The sequence below is a fragment of the Augochlora pura genome, chromosome 4, assembly GCF_028453695.1.
Source record: "Augochlora pura isolate Apur16 chromosome 4, APUR_v2.2.1, whole genome shotgun sequence".
Taxonomy (NCBI): Eukaryota; Metazoa; Arthropoda; class Insecta; order Hymenoptera; family Halictidae; genus Augochlora; species Augochlora pura.
The window spans coordinates 20,676,474-20,691,957 of NC_135775.1; the positions used below are offsets into that span (position 1 = coordinate 20,676,474).

At 39.6% G+C, this 15,484-nt stretch overlaps 1 protein-coding gene across 1 annotated transcript in view; it reads left to right on the top strand.

Moving 5' to 3' along the window:
- LOC144468807 (uncharacterized) overlaps positions 1–14,989 on the top strand; it is a 282,158-nt gene extending 267,169 nt beyond the window's left edge. Inside the window, exons 5-7 of the mRNA XM_078178538.1 lie at positions 11,249–11,490; positions 12,166–12,298; positions 13,081–14,989. Coding sequence (XP_078034664.1) covers positions 11,249–11,490; positions 12,166–12,298; positions 13,081–13,853 — 1,148 coding nt within the window. The 3' untranslated portion in view covers positions 13,854–14,989. The remainder of the gene's footprint in view (positions 1–11,248; positions 11,491–12,165; positions 12,299–13,080) is intronic.
- The last annotated feature ends 495 nt before the right edge of the window (positions 14,990–15,484 follow it).

The window sequence follows — 15,484 nt, forward strand, 5'->3', positions numbered from 1 at the left end:
AGAAAATAAAAATAAAACCGCGTAACGGGGATCGCGCGCGCATGAATGGCAGCGAACCGACCGGGTGGTTTACCGTCGGATAATAAATTCCCCGTGGGCGAATTACATTCATAAAGTTCTTTTACAGCGTGATGCGCTATCTGTGAGTTTTAACGGCGTCGAAGTTATCTTCGAAATTAAATTGTCACGAGGAGAACGCATCGGAGCAGCTGCGCTTGCCGCGTCGCCGCGATAAAATTGTCAGCGCGGCGGCCGCGGCGCGCTCGCGCGTCTATTGTCAGCTGCGTGACCGCCGGGGGGATAAACTTTGTCGGGGGCTCGAAAATTGAGACCCTACGGGGGCCGGGCGTGACGCGAAATGAATTAAACGAACGTAACGCGACGCGCGCCGGCGAAATTGCGACTAAAAACAGCGAGCGGCAAACGCGGCGTTGTAGCTGCCTAAATCCTACAAAGTTTTAGTCAATTTCACTCAGAAATTACGATCGAAATCCCACAAAGTTCCCTCCATTTCGTTCGGCAACTCGTTTCGTTTCGTTTCGTGCACGATACAACAACTTCTCGTAACATTTTCGGCTCGTGTCAAATAAACTGTTTATCCGAGTAAAAAAAGGCCGAATAAATTCCGTCTCGATCGGCGGTTCGCGGAAATCGCGCGGGAAAATTTGTGGAAACGGTTGGCGAGCGTGAAACAAACCATTATTACCTGTTATCAGAATTTAGGGTCAGCTCACGCGGTCAAAGGGTAGATTAAACGCGTTGCGAGATTTTCGTGGGATATTGAATTTTACGAATCCTGGGTTACGTGGAATTATGCACAGGCGAATTTGTGGAAATTAAAAGAACGGCGAGAAATGTTCGTGGCGTTGTAACGAGCCTCTCGGCTTTATCCGAAAGTTCCGCGGGGCGAGTCAAGAAGCGGAAGAGTAAAGTTGGAAGAAAAATGTTCGTAACGTTGCACCGTGGAACTTCCGCGTGACTCCGACAAGTTTCCGGTGGTTCTGGTAATAATAAAATCATTTCCCGCGCCTCGTCAGGCTAACTTTTCAATACTAATCCAGCGGGCACGCGTTGCGAGAAAAGCTGTATCAAAGTCCGTTCAACTGGAATCGGCTCGCTTTCAAATAAAAGTTAATAGAAACGCGTTTCCTAGCGGAGTTCTGCCATTCGTCTCGCGCGCAGATGTGAATATTTCATAACAAGTGTTTAAAAAGACGCGGGAATAATTATTATTTGCAAACAGGATTATGCAAATAGGAGTAGCTGTGAGTAATAAATTGTATAATGATTAAGTATAAGATGTTGAATTGCAATATTGTATTCTAAATTTTCTAGTGGCAATAACAATTAGTAATAATTGTACAGAGCATTTTTATGCAAAGTAGATGTTATTTGTATTAATAGTGAGCTAATTATGAAGTTGATCCTTTTTATCATTATTAATAAATTAAAGTTTGTATTTTTAAATTCTTTTAAATTAGATTTGTATTTTTAAATTCTTTTAATTTTTCTCTTATTTTAATTTGTGACCAGCCATAAATTGCAAACTATATCAATATTAATTATTTACATAGCTCTTAAATTTACTATCAGCAACACAACTTTGCCAATATAAAATTAATATGCATACATACATAAACAGAATTATACATAATTACATAATTTTATAACAATAAACTTAGTATAGAGATTAATATAAAAAAGATTAGTATCTTTGTCATTGTTAAAATAAATTCTAAATGGAAATATTAATAGCACAAAGGCGTATTAAATCTCCGAATTTAGTTTCGCTAGAATATTGTTTGTCCGCAGAATATATTTGCACTCTTGGAAAATAATCTTTGCAAAAAAGAACGTTAGTCGGAATATTATTTCTGAGACCGACTCTGTATATTTAACCGTTCCTTATCTATGAACTTATGGAAGAGAGGAGGGTTTATACCAGCCGCTCGTATCTAACCCAGACCCGAGCAAGTGCTGGCCTTCGGAATTCTTATGGCTGACTCGTGCAGTCCGCTACTACTGTGCCCAACCCTCCCGGTAGTCTACCGCCCGTTGTAACAGTGTAGCATTAGAGATCTGAAGATAATCCTTAAAATGTAAATTTATTGTACAGTACACAAACCACCAGATATCGTGACTATTGTACAAGCACGGTTGAAAAAGAAAAAATTCCACGTAAAGAACAACGCGTAACCATCTCTTTTATTATTAAAATAATTATTAAATTGCTTCAGTAGAATATGACAACTATAGTATATTTTGTACAATTTAAATATTTCTGTGATACGTTCAGTAATTTTTCCATCTATATTATTAACCATCTATATTATTTTATAATAATTTTGCGTCTAAAAAAATACATCCTACTAATAAATCAATAAATATCGACAAGCTTCGTGTTTCGAGCACCATAAAATTATTTTCGTTCGTTTTATTACGAGTTTCCCGATTGTCAAAGGAAATAGGTGTTTTTTATTTAATTGGAAAAGTTAGTGATAACGTCATAAATGACTTCGCCTCTCTTCCCTTTCGATTTATGCACAATAGGGAGTTCGGAGAGGCAGTCGTCAATTTCATGTCGTTCGCAGTTCTATTGACATTTCTTGGCTATCAGGTTCGTACAGCTGCTCTGCAAAACGTGATCAGGTTGCAGGATATATATAGTCGTTGCAAGTAGTCGGCTTTCCGTGTTGTAAATTTGATATTTCAATAGTACTTTGTTATCCGAGTCTGATGTGAACGTGAAACGGGATCACTGTAAGTAGCGCGATTTTGCTGCGAATAAAATTGCCCTACGTTTTTCATTTTTCCGACAATGACTTCTTGAAATCATGTTATAATTCTGTAATAAAGGCACACTTACAAAATACAATCTAACAAAATAAAACACAGATTACTTGATTAGTTTTCTAAGAGAATTCCTTTGTTAATAAATGTACATTTAATTAATCCTTAAAAACGTTCTTCTTTAATAATGCAAAAACTTTGTGTTAGAAAACTATATTTTATGCAGCTATATTCTAATAATTTCATACTGTTATAATTTAAAAATTTAATGCTGCTATAATCTAAAAATTTAATGCTGCTATAATATTCAAATTCCATGCAATTATAATTATTAAACGTTGTTATAATTTTAAAATTCCACGCTGTTATCATTTTTAAATATACAATTCAATAATTTATAATTATCCCAATTCCAAAAATTCCATAAATTCCATGCAACAATTACAATATTTAATGTACAAAGAATCTCTAAAACTATCTTAAATTGTAAGATACCGAAATATGTTCAAAGCTCACGTATTACCAAATAATTGCAATTTTGCAATATCGAGTCTCAATAATTATTTATCAACCGACCGCGACAACTATGAGATTCGTTTACGATACCGCCACGGAAACGAACAAGGATACCGGCGCGCGTTACTTCAGGATGTAAGCCGGAGCACCACGTACCGCGACTAAATTACAATTACTGCTAATTAATTGAGCAATACGTTGAGCAGACGACCAAGGCACAAAACAGAGGGGCACAATCGAGTCGACGCTGGAAATTGGAGACGACTCTCGATCGAATATTCGAAACTCGTCGCCGCTTTGACGACCAAACTGTTCCGCCAACTTTCATTCGCCGGTCGAGTTTACGAGCCTCGATTTATTTCGCTGTGCCACCATGCCAAACAGCAATCGTTGGAAAAAGCGGTCGAACGCCCTCCTGGAAGAAGTATCAATCGAAACTTTGTTGCGCCTTCACGTTAATTATCATTGCCGGCCTGACCCGGTTTCTACCCTTCCGAAAATGTCCCATTTTTCAGCCAGCGAAACAAATTTCTCGACCGAAGACTCTATCGCGAAACTTTTAAAAATAAATTATACTTAACCATTATAATATGGTTAGTATAGTTAGTTGGTATTAGTAATATATACTTAACTGTTTTATGAATATTTTCTGAATAATTCTTGATTTTATATTTTACAATTTTAAATATATATTAAGAATATTCGAATTATGAATGAAATTCAATAAATGGTAATATCCGAGTTATTTTAGACATAAACATTATTTTTCCTTTCTGTGCACTATCTTTTTGCTTTATTTTGTTCCAAAATTATTTCTTAACATACTTTTGTTGTATTATGAATATTTTTTACATTTTTATAACTAATATTAATATGTATAATAATTGTAATAATAATAGTAATAATATTTCGTATACAGTAGTTTTATAAAATGAAATAAGAAGACTGTGCAGGCTTCTGGATTAGAACACCTCCTTAACGCGTCGTTCCCATGATTATTCCATATCCGTCGCGAGATTGTTTCCGAAGACGCGTGAAATTGGGTCGTGCTCGCTAACTAGGACTAATTGATAAACAGCGTTCGGGTTGGCAGGCTCGGAAACGAAATCGCTGAATAAGAGAACGGCGGGCGCTGACAAGCCGCGCGCTAATTAAAGCTCTCTCTCTCTCTCTCTCTCTCTCTCTCTCTCTTTCTCTCCTCCCCCCGTATAGGAATCCCATTCGTCGATACGGAAGGAGGAGGTGGGTTTCTGTTCGCGTTGTACGACGGAGGGAACGCGTCGCAGCCACGTGTTCCGTCACGTATCGACTTCTGCCGCGTTCGAATTACACCGGGAATTAATTATATTTGCGGCGACGCCTCCTCCATTCGCGACTAGAGGGCTCCTGAGTCAATACCTTACACACCGTAGACACTCGATCCGCCACTGATCCCTTCACGGTACATCTCCCCTGACACGTTGACTGCCATGCGGTCCTGTAAGTCACGCGAGTCACGTTGCGAATTCGCGTTGTCCACCGATCGGAAATAGAGAAACCTGTCTTTTCGTCGCCGATAATTAGAGGCGGATTCGCGAAACGAAGACGCGTGCAAAGATGGAATTTTCTGTACGAATTAGATGTAAATATCGCTGTTAAAAAAAACCGTACAATAATGAAAATTAGCGTGTTTTGTAGAGCAAAGTCTCCTCTTTAGTTTGTCCTAGTCGTTTGTCAACTTGACCCTTCGGGAGCACCGAAAACGTTCGGAAAGCCAGGAGGCCAAATTCGGCCCGTGGAGTCCGATTTAAATAGTCTGTAATTTGTATATGCATTTTCAAGATGCTGTATCTTTTTTTTCAAAAATGGTAAAACAATGGGGCTTAGCAGGTTTTAAAGGGTAAAGTCTCTACTAAGATAAGAAGACATTAATAAAAATCGGTGAGAAAAATAGCTTTGCAGTGACACAAAATATTACGGATTATTAAAAATTTACTCGGACTTTTATTACTATTCAAAGTAGAAGATGCAAGTATTGCCAATAACAAAAGAGTAGATATTAAAAAAATAATAATGAAGAAAATATCAACTGAATAGCAACGATATATATAAAAGCAGTCTCTTAATTCAATTAAAAAACAATTTTATTTCGACTCTTACGATAAATACTTCTTTTCATATATAAAACTCAGTTCAACGATCCGTTAAAACGTTACAAAACCTATGAAACGAAGATAATAATTTCGATGAAAGAACAATCAAAGAAAATGTCTGCGCAAGAGATGAAAGAAAAGGGCGACCGTTGTTTCGCAAACGACATAAATGTCGGGGAATTAAAATTCCACGTTTCAGATCGTTTTTAATCATTACGCTCGTGTTATTGCTACAAAACGGATCCACAGGTATGCGCCTACGTGTCGGGAATCCGAACGAAGAATAAACTTTGTAACGTTCGCCCGACGTACGTACACCAATTGTGAAACGTACGTCGGCGTTAATTGAAATTTAAATTCGCCAGACGCATTTGCGCCCCCGTCCAAGGGACACGCGACGCGAATGAAATATGCATGCTTTTTATGCGACGGTGTAATTTGACAAGCCGAAGTAGCAATCAATTATTGAAATTAATCGCCCGCCCGCGCCGGATGAATCCTGCGAATCTATTCCGCGACTGTGAACCCGATACTCTCGTCCCTTCCCCGAAAAAATTGAGAGGAATTCCACGGGTTACTCTTCTGACTCGGTGATCCATCATTTCCCCGTGGTCTATCGATGTTATAAATTACCTGGTACCCGTCCACCCCGCTCGTTTAATGTTACAGAAATCATTGTTTGTAACGTTGAAGCGCGCTTTGTATTTGGGAATTGTTTCAGGCTTGACAAATGGACAATCATTTTTGACAATCATTTCTATATTTCTTAATATACGGTTCTATTTCATTTTAGTTGCTATAGATATATTTATAGAATATATTAATTATTTAAGTTGATTAGTTTTACTTACTCTGGATATATTAATACTATTTTCTTTTTAATATCATGATATACAGATTTTAGCGATAGGATTATTTGTATTTTATTATATATACATTTATTTTTATTATTTTTATTTTACTTTTGCTTGTTACTATAAATAATCATGAATTACTTAACTTCTGATAAAGATACATAGCTGTAAATATTAATAAAATCGGCTTCTTCGGTATTAAGATTTTTAGCTATCTTCGCACTATCATTGTCAAAGACATGAAACATCACTTATGCGATTTTTATAGCATTTCGTTCATCTCCAAATCAGAATAAATATTAAAAGAATTTAAATCTTTAAGTTATGTATGTATAGTCTGCATATTATATTATACATGAAACTAATATTCGGAAATCGTACAGTACTGTATTATATACTATATTAAATACAATATGATATACTATATGCTATAATAAAAAAATGTATAGCAATAATTATCCTCGCAAAACATGTAGAGAAAAGGCTGAAATAATTAAAAACGATTGAAGCAAAAGTTAGAATAAATATTTCTCGAATCTTTTGCCAATTTAAATACGTATTATGCGAAATACTATGAATAACTCTTCTATAACTTAATAAATAATGCAAAATTTGATTTAATAAATTTCCACCACTATGCATAATTTCTAGAAATTTGCCATTCCATAAATGCATAAAACTCCAGAATCTACTTATAACCATCGCCTAAAATCACAAAAGCCCGTCACAAAAACAACCCCCCGAAACTCCATGAAACGAGACAGAACAGTTCAGATTTCGCGTAGCCAGAACAAAAATGAGTAGTCGAAGCACGGAACGGTGAAATCGTCGATCACGAACCCTCCGTTACGAGGCCAGGATTCGAGGACAACAGCCTAACGGGTGGTGGTGGTGGTGGTTAGGGCGCTGCCGGTGAAAAATGTCTCCGAAATATCGGGTCGTCGAACGCCGGTAGAAGCATCAGTCTGGTGCGTTTCAGCAATGGTTGCAGTTACCCGGGGGCCGAACATCCGCCGTTAAGAATGCAATAACCGGGTGGCTTACCCCGTCATAACAATGTCCCCCGTTCTCTCTGTGTGGTGGGCTCCACGCGACTGGAATCGGATCGGCTATACAGAGGAGAGACGAGCGCGACGGCAAGCCCCCTCCCCTCTACCCCCGACCTGCTCGTCCGTTTTACGCGTATGCAAATTTTTGCACGCTTTACGCCCGGCAAGAACGTATCGCGGATGAAGGGTAAACGTAGCGGCGCGGGGACACGCCAGCCTAGGGTTTCTTTTTTCTTCTTTTAATGCGTTCGCAGGCCGGGTATCCGGGGTGCGGATGCGAAGGAAGCTCATTTTCGTCGCAGTCGGGGGGAAGGGGAAGAGCTTTCATGCGCGACCGGCCAGCGAAGGAACGACCGTTGTTGCATTTTGATTCGCGAGCAAGAAAAAAAAAAAAAGAAAGGAAACGGATGATGTTGCATCTGCATGTGGACGCGACGCGACGCGTCCCCGCTTTTTTTCCCCGGGAGTTGCCCACGCCCGGACTTTATTTCGCTGGAGATTGCGCCCTTCCCCTCCCCTCCGCGGGTTCGCCCGCATTGTTGTTACGGGAACCCCGGGCGCTATGACATAATTAATTACTCGCCGTGTATGCGAAAGTTTCAGAGCTCCTTTTTAATCGTTCCTGCACGGCTGTCGCGGCTCTTGCTGTTTTCCCCCAACCGACCGTGGACCCGTGACTGTTACGGGGTTGCGTAACGCATGGGATATTGGGTAATAACATTTAGTGGAGTCGCGGTAGAGTCAAATGTTTTGTGCCCCGTTTCTTCGTTTCTGCTGCCCCATCTTTTTATTAAATGGAGAATTACGTTATTTAAACCTGGTTTTTAAGAGAAAATGCGTAGGCAATTTTTGGTTAACATTTTTCAAGTTTGTGGATCGTTTAAGTAATTAAGAAGCTATGATCTTTGCGATAATGTGATTACAATATTATCCTATTAATTAATATTATTTATATTATATTTTTACTGGTTTAAGTATAATTCTCTTTTCTAAGTTTCTTCTCAAGAAGTATAGTGTTTGTATGAATATTATATGAATGATATATCTTTTGTAGACTATAGAATTATTTCAGATACTATTCCATACTTATTCTTTTCAATTTAACACTGTATTTACCTGAAGCCTGTCAATAAGCTTAAAAAAATCCACTTCTCGAACAATTTTTATTAGCAATTCTTAACTATTGATCTCCTATTTTAAAGGAACCATCAGAAAATTGTTAATAGCTACAAAATTAATTAAAGTACAATACAAAAACTACATAAATTAACAAAATCCAAAGAAACTATTTAAATAAAAAAATCCATTAAACAAAGTCGTTTTCTTTAATATATATATTATTGTACAATAAAAATCACTAGCAATCTGAATAAATATATTATTGTTATTTCTATCACGTAACACAAAATAACTCTTCTCAGTAAATTTAACGTCGACCCATAAATGTTGCATATTCGAACTGCAAGCGTGTGCACACGCGTTTTTCTGCAACGCCGGTGTAGCAACACTATATTGGCTTCGCGCAGCTTTTATTATGGCACGATGGTAAACAAGATGAGCCACGAGAGAAGCTGGATTATTCTACATTGCGTTCGGTGCGAGATGGAACAAGGGGGTACGCGCGTTCTACAAACATGTTAAACAATAATGGTAATTGATCGCTGAAATACGAGAACGGCTAGACGATTGTATTGTTTCGATTTTAAAATAACATTTCCGATCCGAGTAGTCGAAAATTGCAGCCGGTTATTGTAAATGAGGAGAAATATGCGGAGGATTAATTTGCAGCGCGGAACATCGTGTAAAACAATTTATCATTTTAAAAAAAAAGTAATATTTTGTGAAAATTGATTAGGAAGACTGAATGGTAAAATATTTCTTCGGCTTCTTTATATTTTGTTACAGCTGATATAGTTTTATAAATTCGCGTTATTAAAAATTTATTGTTTTTTTATTATTTTGAGGTTTATTAAGATTTAGTTTAAATTTGTTATATTTTTATTTTATTGGATTTTATTGTGGTAGAATTGCTACGAATGCATGTGATTAGTAATGTGCTTATGGTTAATGGAGTCTAGAGTTGCTATAGATGACATAAAGGGTATTCGTGCGAAAATCAACTATCAGTAATTTACTAAATAAAATTTTGAAAGTATGCATTGTAATAGCAATTTTTCTACTGATTCCAATTACGTGTCCATTATAGCTATAGTAACGTAAAATATCCTATCAAACTTTATTAATTAATATACATATTCTCTCGCGCTAAAAAAATCTACACGTGACAAAAATTCGTAGATTAATAATAACATTTTCAAGCTTCTAAAATCCCTGAGTAAAGAAACACGACGTCCTGTAGTCCAGTTTACAATGACCCTAATCGCAGTCACTGATATTCGATAAAACGACGAACAAGTCACGTCGCATCGCGAAAGAATGATTTTCATCTAAGCCGGCCGATTCGAAGCAATAATATTTATGACCATTCTCGGGACTGCCGTATACGGGGGAGAGGGGGGCAGGAAGTATGAAACACGTTTCTGTACTCAGCTAAAAATTTTACGACGCTGCTACATCCCTATCGACGGGGGTAGCAAGTCTGAAAGTTCAATATGCCGCTACCAATATTTTAGCAATACCCAATATCCTGTTCCTGTCTACCAATAAAACATCAGTGTATGTGCCCTGTCGTCCCCCCCTCTCCCTCCCCCTCTCACGAAAATATTGTGAGGTATTACCCGGGACGTATTCGCCGCTAATATCGCTGATAATTCACGGGGCGGGTTGGAGGCGCAGTCGAATCGCGCGGCGGGCGCGACAAATTTTATGGAACAATAAATTCTAATGGGGCCATTCGTCTCGCATTAACCGCTTTAAGCTGTTGCATTTAATGGGGACGCGATGAGGCGGCGTACAGATATATATTTATCCATGTATACAGGCTATAATAAAACTAAGATCGTTGTTTATGCAACTTGCCCGCGAGCGCTTACATCGAACACGACTTTTTGTTAGAATCTCGCGGGCGTCTACATTGCGACATGGTGTTTTATGCAGTTCGATCATTGTCTTAACGAATGTCTTAACAGTGTCAAGATTAAAGTAACTGATTAATAATGTCTCAGAATAGGACAACGTTGTTATCTTGACGTAATGTATAGATATTTCAAATTTTAATTTAATTTTTTAATTTTTTATATTAAATAATTATTCCTTATTTAGTAAGGGACTTTTCATACTGCGAGGACGAATGAAATATAAATATTACAATATTAATGCTTAATTAAAGTGTTGAGTAATTATATTTTGATCTAATGTCTTATCACTAACACTTATACTGAATTTAATATTATAACGATAGCTTAAAGCTAATATTTTATATAAAATCATAGCTATTGAAACAAGTGGATATAAAACGTAAAAATGCATCTCGAGAAAAGCTCACTATTCTCAATTCCTCAAGACACGACTTCACAAACCTGTTGATAAGAATCTCATCGCAGAAAATGATCCAAAACCTTACTCAATTAGCTCATCTCCTAGGGACCATTCTCGCGCAAATATCTCTCGTACAGAACGGGACGATCAACTCCGTCAAGGTCAGATTCGCACCCACACCACGAGAGAACGGTCTCTTCCCGGAGCAAGCGGCTTTGATTAAAGTCTCGCCAGCCGAGCACCCCTAACCACTGAATTATCGGCGATCTTCATCAGTTACGAACTCCATAAGTAATGATTTCGAGTTCGGGCGCAACTTGGACAGCGCGAATTCTAATCGCGAGCACCGGCCACGGCCAATTCCGACCATAAGTCACGGGGGCCGGATCGATGCCCCTGCTCGGAAAACCATAAATATCGAAGACATTAGGAAGTAAGCCAAGTAATAATTTCATTTGTGTGTTCCCAGGTCTCTCGTTAGGCGGCGGACTGATAGTCCTGGCGTCCGCGTTATCGGACGCGTCCCTCGAATTGCCCGGAAAGTATAGTTTGCCTTCCACGTCCAGCATGCAGACGGACGACAACGGTCTGCCGCAGTACCACTACGGATGGTGTCTACAATTGTCCGGACTGGCTTTGATCCTGGCCGAGGTGGCCGCGGTCCTCACGATGTCCGGATACATGGCACGGTTCTCCACCGTCGAAGAAATGGTACCTACCTTACGTTTTCGTTCATTTGCTGAACGAGATTAGATAACTAATGGTTCGACGTCTTTATTATTTTCCAGATTGAAATTTCTACAATCTATTGATACTATAGGAGTTTATGAATTCAAAGTTTAACGTATTTTTCGCTGAATTCTATATCGTATTTTTTAAAAAGCTGTGACTGGAATGAACTGTTAAAATTGTGATAATAAAATGAAAGAAAATAATTTAGCTACAAATGGAATTATTAGATAAAGTTACCAGAGGTAATTAGTTTGGACAAGCTTAAAATATTTAGTACCTATTCTAACAGTTCCAACTATGAATTATAAACATTCGTGAATTATAAAATCATACCTGGCGCATACCCTGTCGAAAATTATGCATCTCAAGTGCTCATCCAGTGGACATATCATATAGTATTTATCTTAATATGTTCACTGCAGTTGAACTACATATTAATAGTCAATTTATCAAGGCTCCAAATGGCACTGTTATGCAACATCGAAGTATTAAAATTACAACATTGTATCCAATTATTTAGCTGTCAATTTTCTATTGAGAAATGAGAGAAAGCACTTGGATGCTTCTAGTTTTAAGAGTCCTACATCGAGCTAGAAAAGTTAAAAATTCCTACAGCTCCCTCGACTACCTAATTAATTATCTCCATCGTTTCAGGTAAGAGTGATGGTGCCAGGAGCAGAAAGGAAGCTAAGAGAGCAGAGAGGTTTAAGTTCGGAGTACCTGGTGCGAGCACACCAGAAGTCGCCTGGCCCTCCGCAGACAAGAGGTTTCGGGCAGCCCACAAAAAGTAACATTAATATTGCATCTCAATTATACAGTGTCGCATAAGTAATTCGCAATTGGTAATGAGAGGTTCCTGAGATCATCTTGAGTAACTTTTTCCTTTGCAACAATTTTCTCCGAGGCGTCGTTAACGAGTTATAAATGAGAAACGGTGACCAATGAGAGATGAGATTAGTTGGCGCGAAGTAAAAGAGCCAATAAGTGGAGCTCGCCTCTAATTGATCAATGTTTTGTGTTAATAACTCGTCAACGATGCCTCGGAGAAAATTGTTGTAAAGGAAAAAGTTACTTCAAATGATCTCAGGAACCTTTTATTTACCAATTGCAGGTTAATTTTGGAAAACCCTGTATAGTACACTCTCAAGAGTCCACTTTTAATTATACCTATTATATTTATCGTCGAAGAGAAGTCATAAATTCTCTGAATATTATGTTATCAGCTACAATTTCAAACAAGTAAATTCACATTTATTATTCTATCCCTTAGAATTACTGAAGACATGAACGGGTACTCAAGTGATCCAAAAAAAATGGACCCCTGAGTGTGTCACTGTACAGTCAACCACTACACCACCAACAATAAATAACATAAACCACCAACAAAAAATGACATATACCATCAACAATAAATAACATAAACCACCAACAAAAAATAACATTTACCACCAACAATAAATAACATAAACCATCAACAATAAATAACATAAACCCCTAACAGTAAATAACATATACCACGAAAAATCCCTCTCCATCAATCGACTACAACTAATCGCAACCCTATTCCAGCTCCGCAAAGGGTGGTCGAAGAGGGCACGTCCCTGCTGTGCAAGTCCGCGCCGGACATCTGCGCGTCGAACCCGCAGGCGATCAGCTACGTGGACAAAGCCGACCTGTCTCACGTGTTGCCTGCATACCCGGACGCGAAGAACGCGGATCCCGGGTACACGTTCACCGGCAAGTCGGAGGCGAGCGTAATCGATTCGCGGCTGAGTGGTTTCGCCGACAAGGAGGGTTTGATAGACTCGAGGATCCTGTCGGACTCTCGACAGAACATGATCGCCTTCACGGAGAGCAAGGAGCACACAGTGGGTCAGGAGCCACGGTACACGGAATTCGCACCTAGAGCAACGGAGCAGACCGTGGTAGACTCGCGGCTGACCTTCACGGAGAAAGAGGGTCTGTTGGACTCGCGGCTGACAGGGTACGGCGAGAAGGGCGAGTCCTTGTTGGACACGCCCTTCGGCTACGATTCCCGTTATAATACTCTAGCCGGCCAAACGGTGCCGATCACCCTGAAGAACCAGAACACGTCCGTCTCGGCGATCCAGTCGCAGTACATCTACCAGAACTTCGGCACGATACACTCCGGTATCCTCAGGGTATCGGAGCCGGGCACCAGCTCGAGCTCGAACTCCAGCCAGAGGAGCATGACGCTGCAGAACCCGAAGCGGAAGTCCCAGATCGCCCAGAACACGTTCAGCACGATGGAATGCGAGAAGAGGAAACGTGGTCCCGGTCTGGCCGGGAAGTCAGGGTTCTACACGGGCAGCGCCGTATGACCACCACCACCTCCTCCGACCCCAAGGTAACTGGAAGAGGAAGAAACGCCGCTGTAACCTTGAGAGAGGGGGGCCAGTGACGTGACGTCTGATCCGTCGGAGGAAAGCACTCCTGTGCGACTACTAGGAAACTCTGTTTTACCAGCTGCCGAGAGACAGAGCTCGATTCGACCGATTGCTGAACAACCAGCGACCGGTAGATAATGGTTATCACTTGATGGTAACCGCTACCTACTGTAGGTCGAACAGTTCCCTGCGAAAGAGTTCTGCGAGATAACTGTAGTTTCAAATGTGAATCGGCTCGACAGGGAACGTCTTGTTCGACGACATCTCAGAGGAACTTGTACATAGATCATTGCTATCGACGTTGAGAATAAGCCGTAACGTGTAAGGGGGGGTCAGGGCGGATTTTTCAGATGTTTCGAAAGGACGTGTCGCATAGTTTAAGCATCGACATGTTAACCGATAAAGGATAAGGACAAAGGAATTTGTGGTAGCGCGCATAAATTAGCCGTAGCGTTAAGTTATTATATAGTATCTTGGATGGGTTATAGGCTCGATTTTACCGGAACGAATTTGTACCTCCTACGTGTAACAACCGTGATCTCCCTCTGCCTGTATACGAGACAGCTCGGTCTTTCTTTGTATGTCGACACAGGAATAATACCGCGACGCGATCCGCCGATCCATCGGAATTCGCGCGGAACCGCGATCGATCGATCGGATCGGCGGCCGCGGCGCCGGATTGCCCCCACGAAACTCGCGCGACTCGCTGTTCAATTTATCCTCAATTAATTAATCTCACGTAATCGCGTCTCAGCTGCATAACCAATCGGATGGATCTATTAAGTCGAAGGCGGAATAACTAATTAGTAGTCGATATGCTGTAATGTACACTCGGTGGTGGTCGGTATTATTGCGAACGATCAACGGGGGCGTGAACGCACCGCGCGCCTCTGACCATTTTCGGGGGAAAAAAAGATGGGAACGCCGCGAGAACGCGGAATTCGATCGGCCGTTTGACGATGTCGCGTCGAAGATTTTACCATAGCGTAACGTTATCCGTCGACGGATGCACAATAATCAATGCCAGACAGAAGCGAACGGGATCATATAGTACAAAGCCATTTTTAAAGAAACCGTCACCGTTTGAATCGTCGCGGTTTTAACCGCGCGCACGATCATCAAGTCGTCTATTCTCGATCACGATCTACAGTAGCGGACAAATGATTAAGACGAAAGGATTGAGAGAGATATTGGTACGATACACAATCGCATATTTTATACGATAACTTATAATTACTATATATTTTTATTATTATTTTGGACGAACTTTCGGACGTCACCTATTAAACGTTTTAAAAAATTTCAAAGGAACAAGAAAGGTTCGAAATAAACATTGTAGTAAATTGTATCGAGAAATTAGTTAAACCAATGTATTATTAAATTTCTGTAATATTATCTTGTAATATTATCTAATAATTTCATCATGTAGAACAAGATTGTTTAGGTTTCTCTTAGTACAGCACAATAATTAAAAATTCACAGTAGAACCTCGATTGTCAAAATTATATGCTCTATTGTTCTAAATAGAATGACAAGAATGTTTAAATAATATAATAGTTACCTTA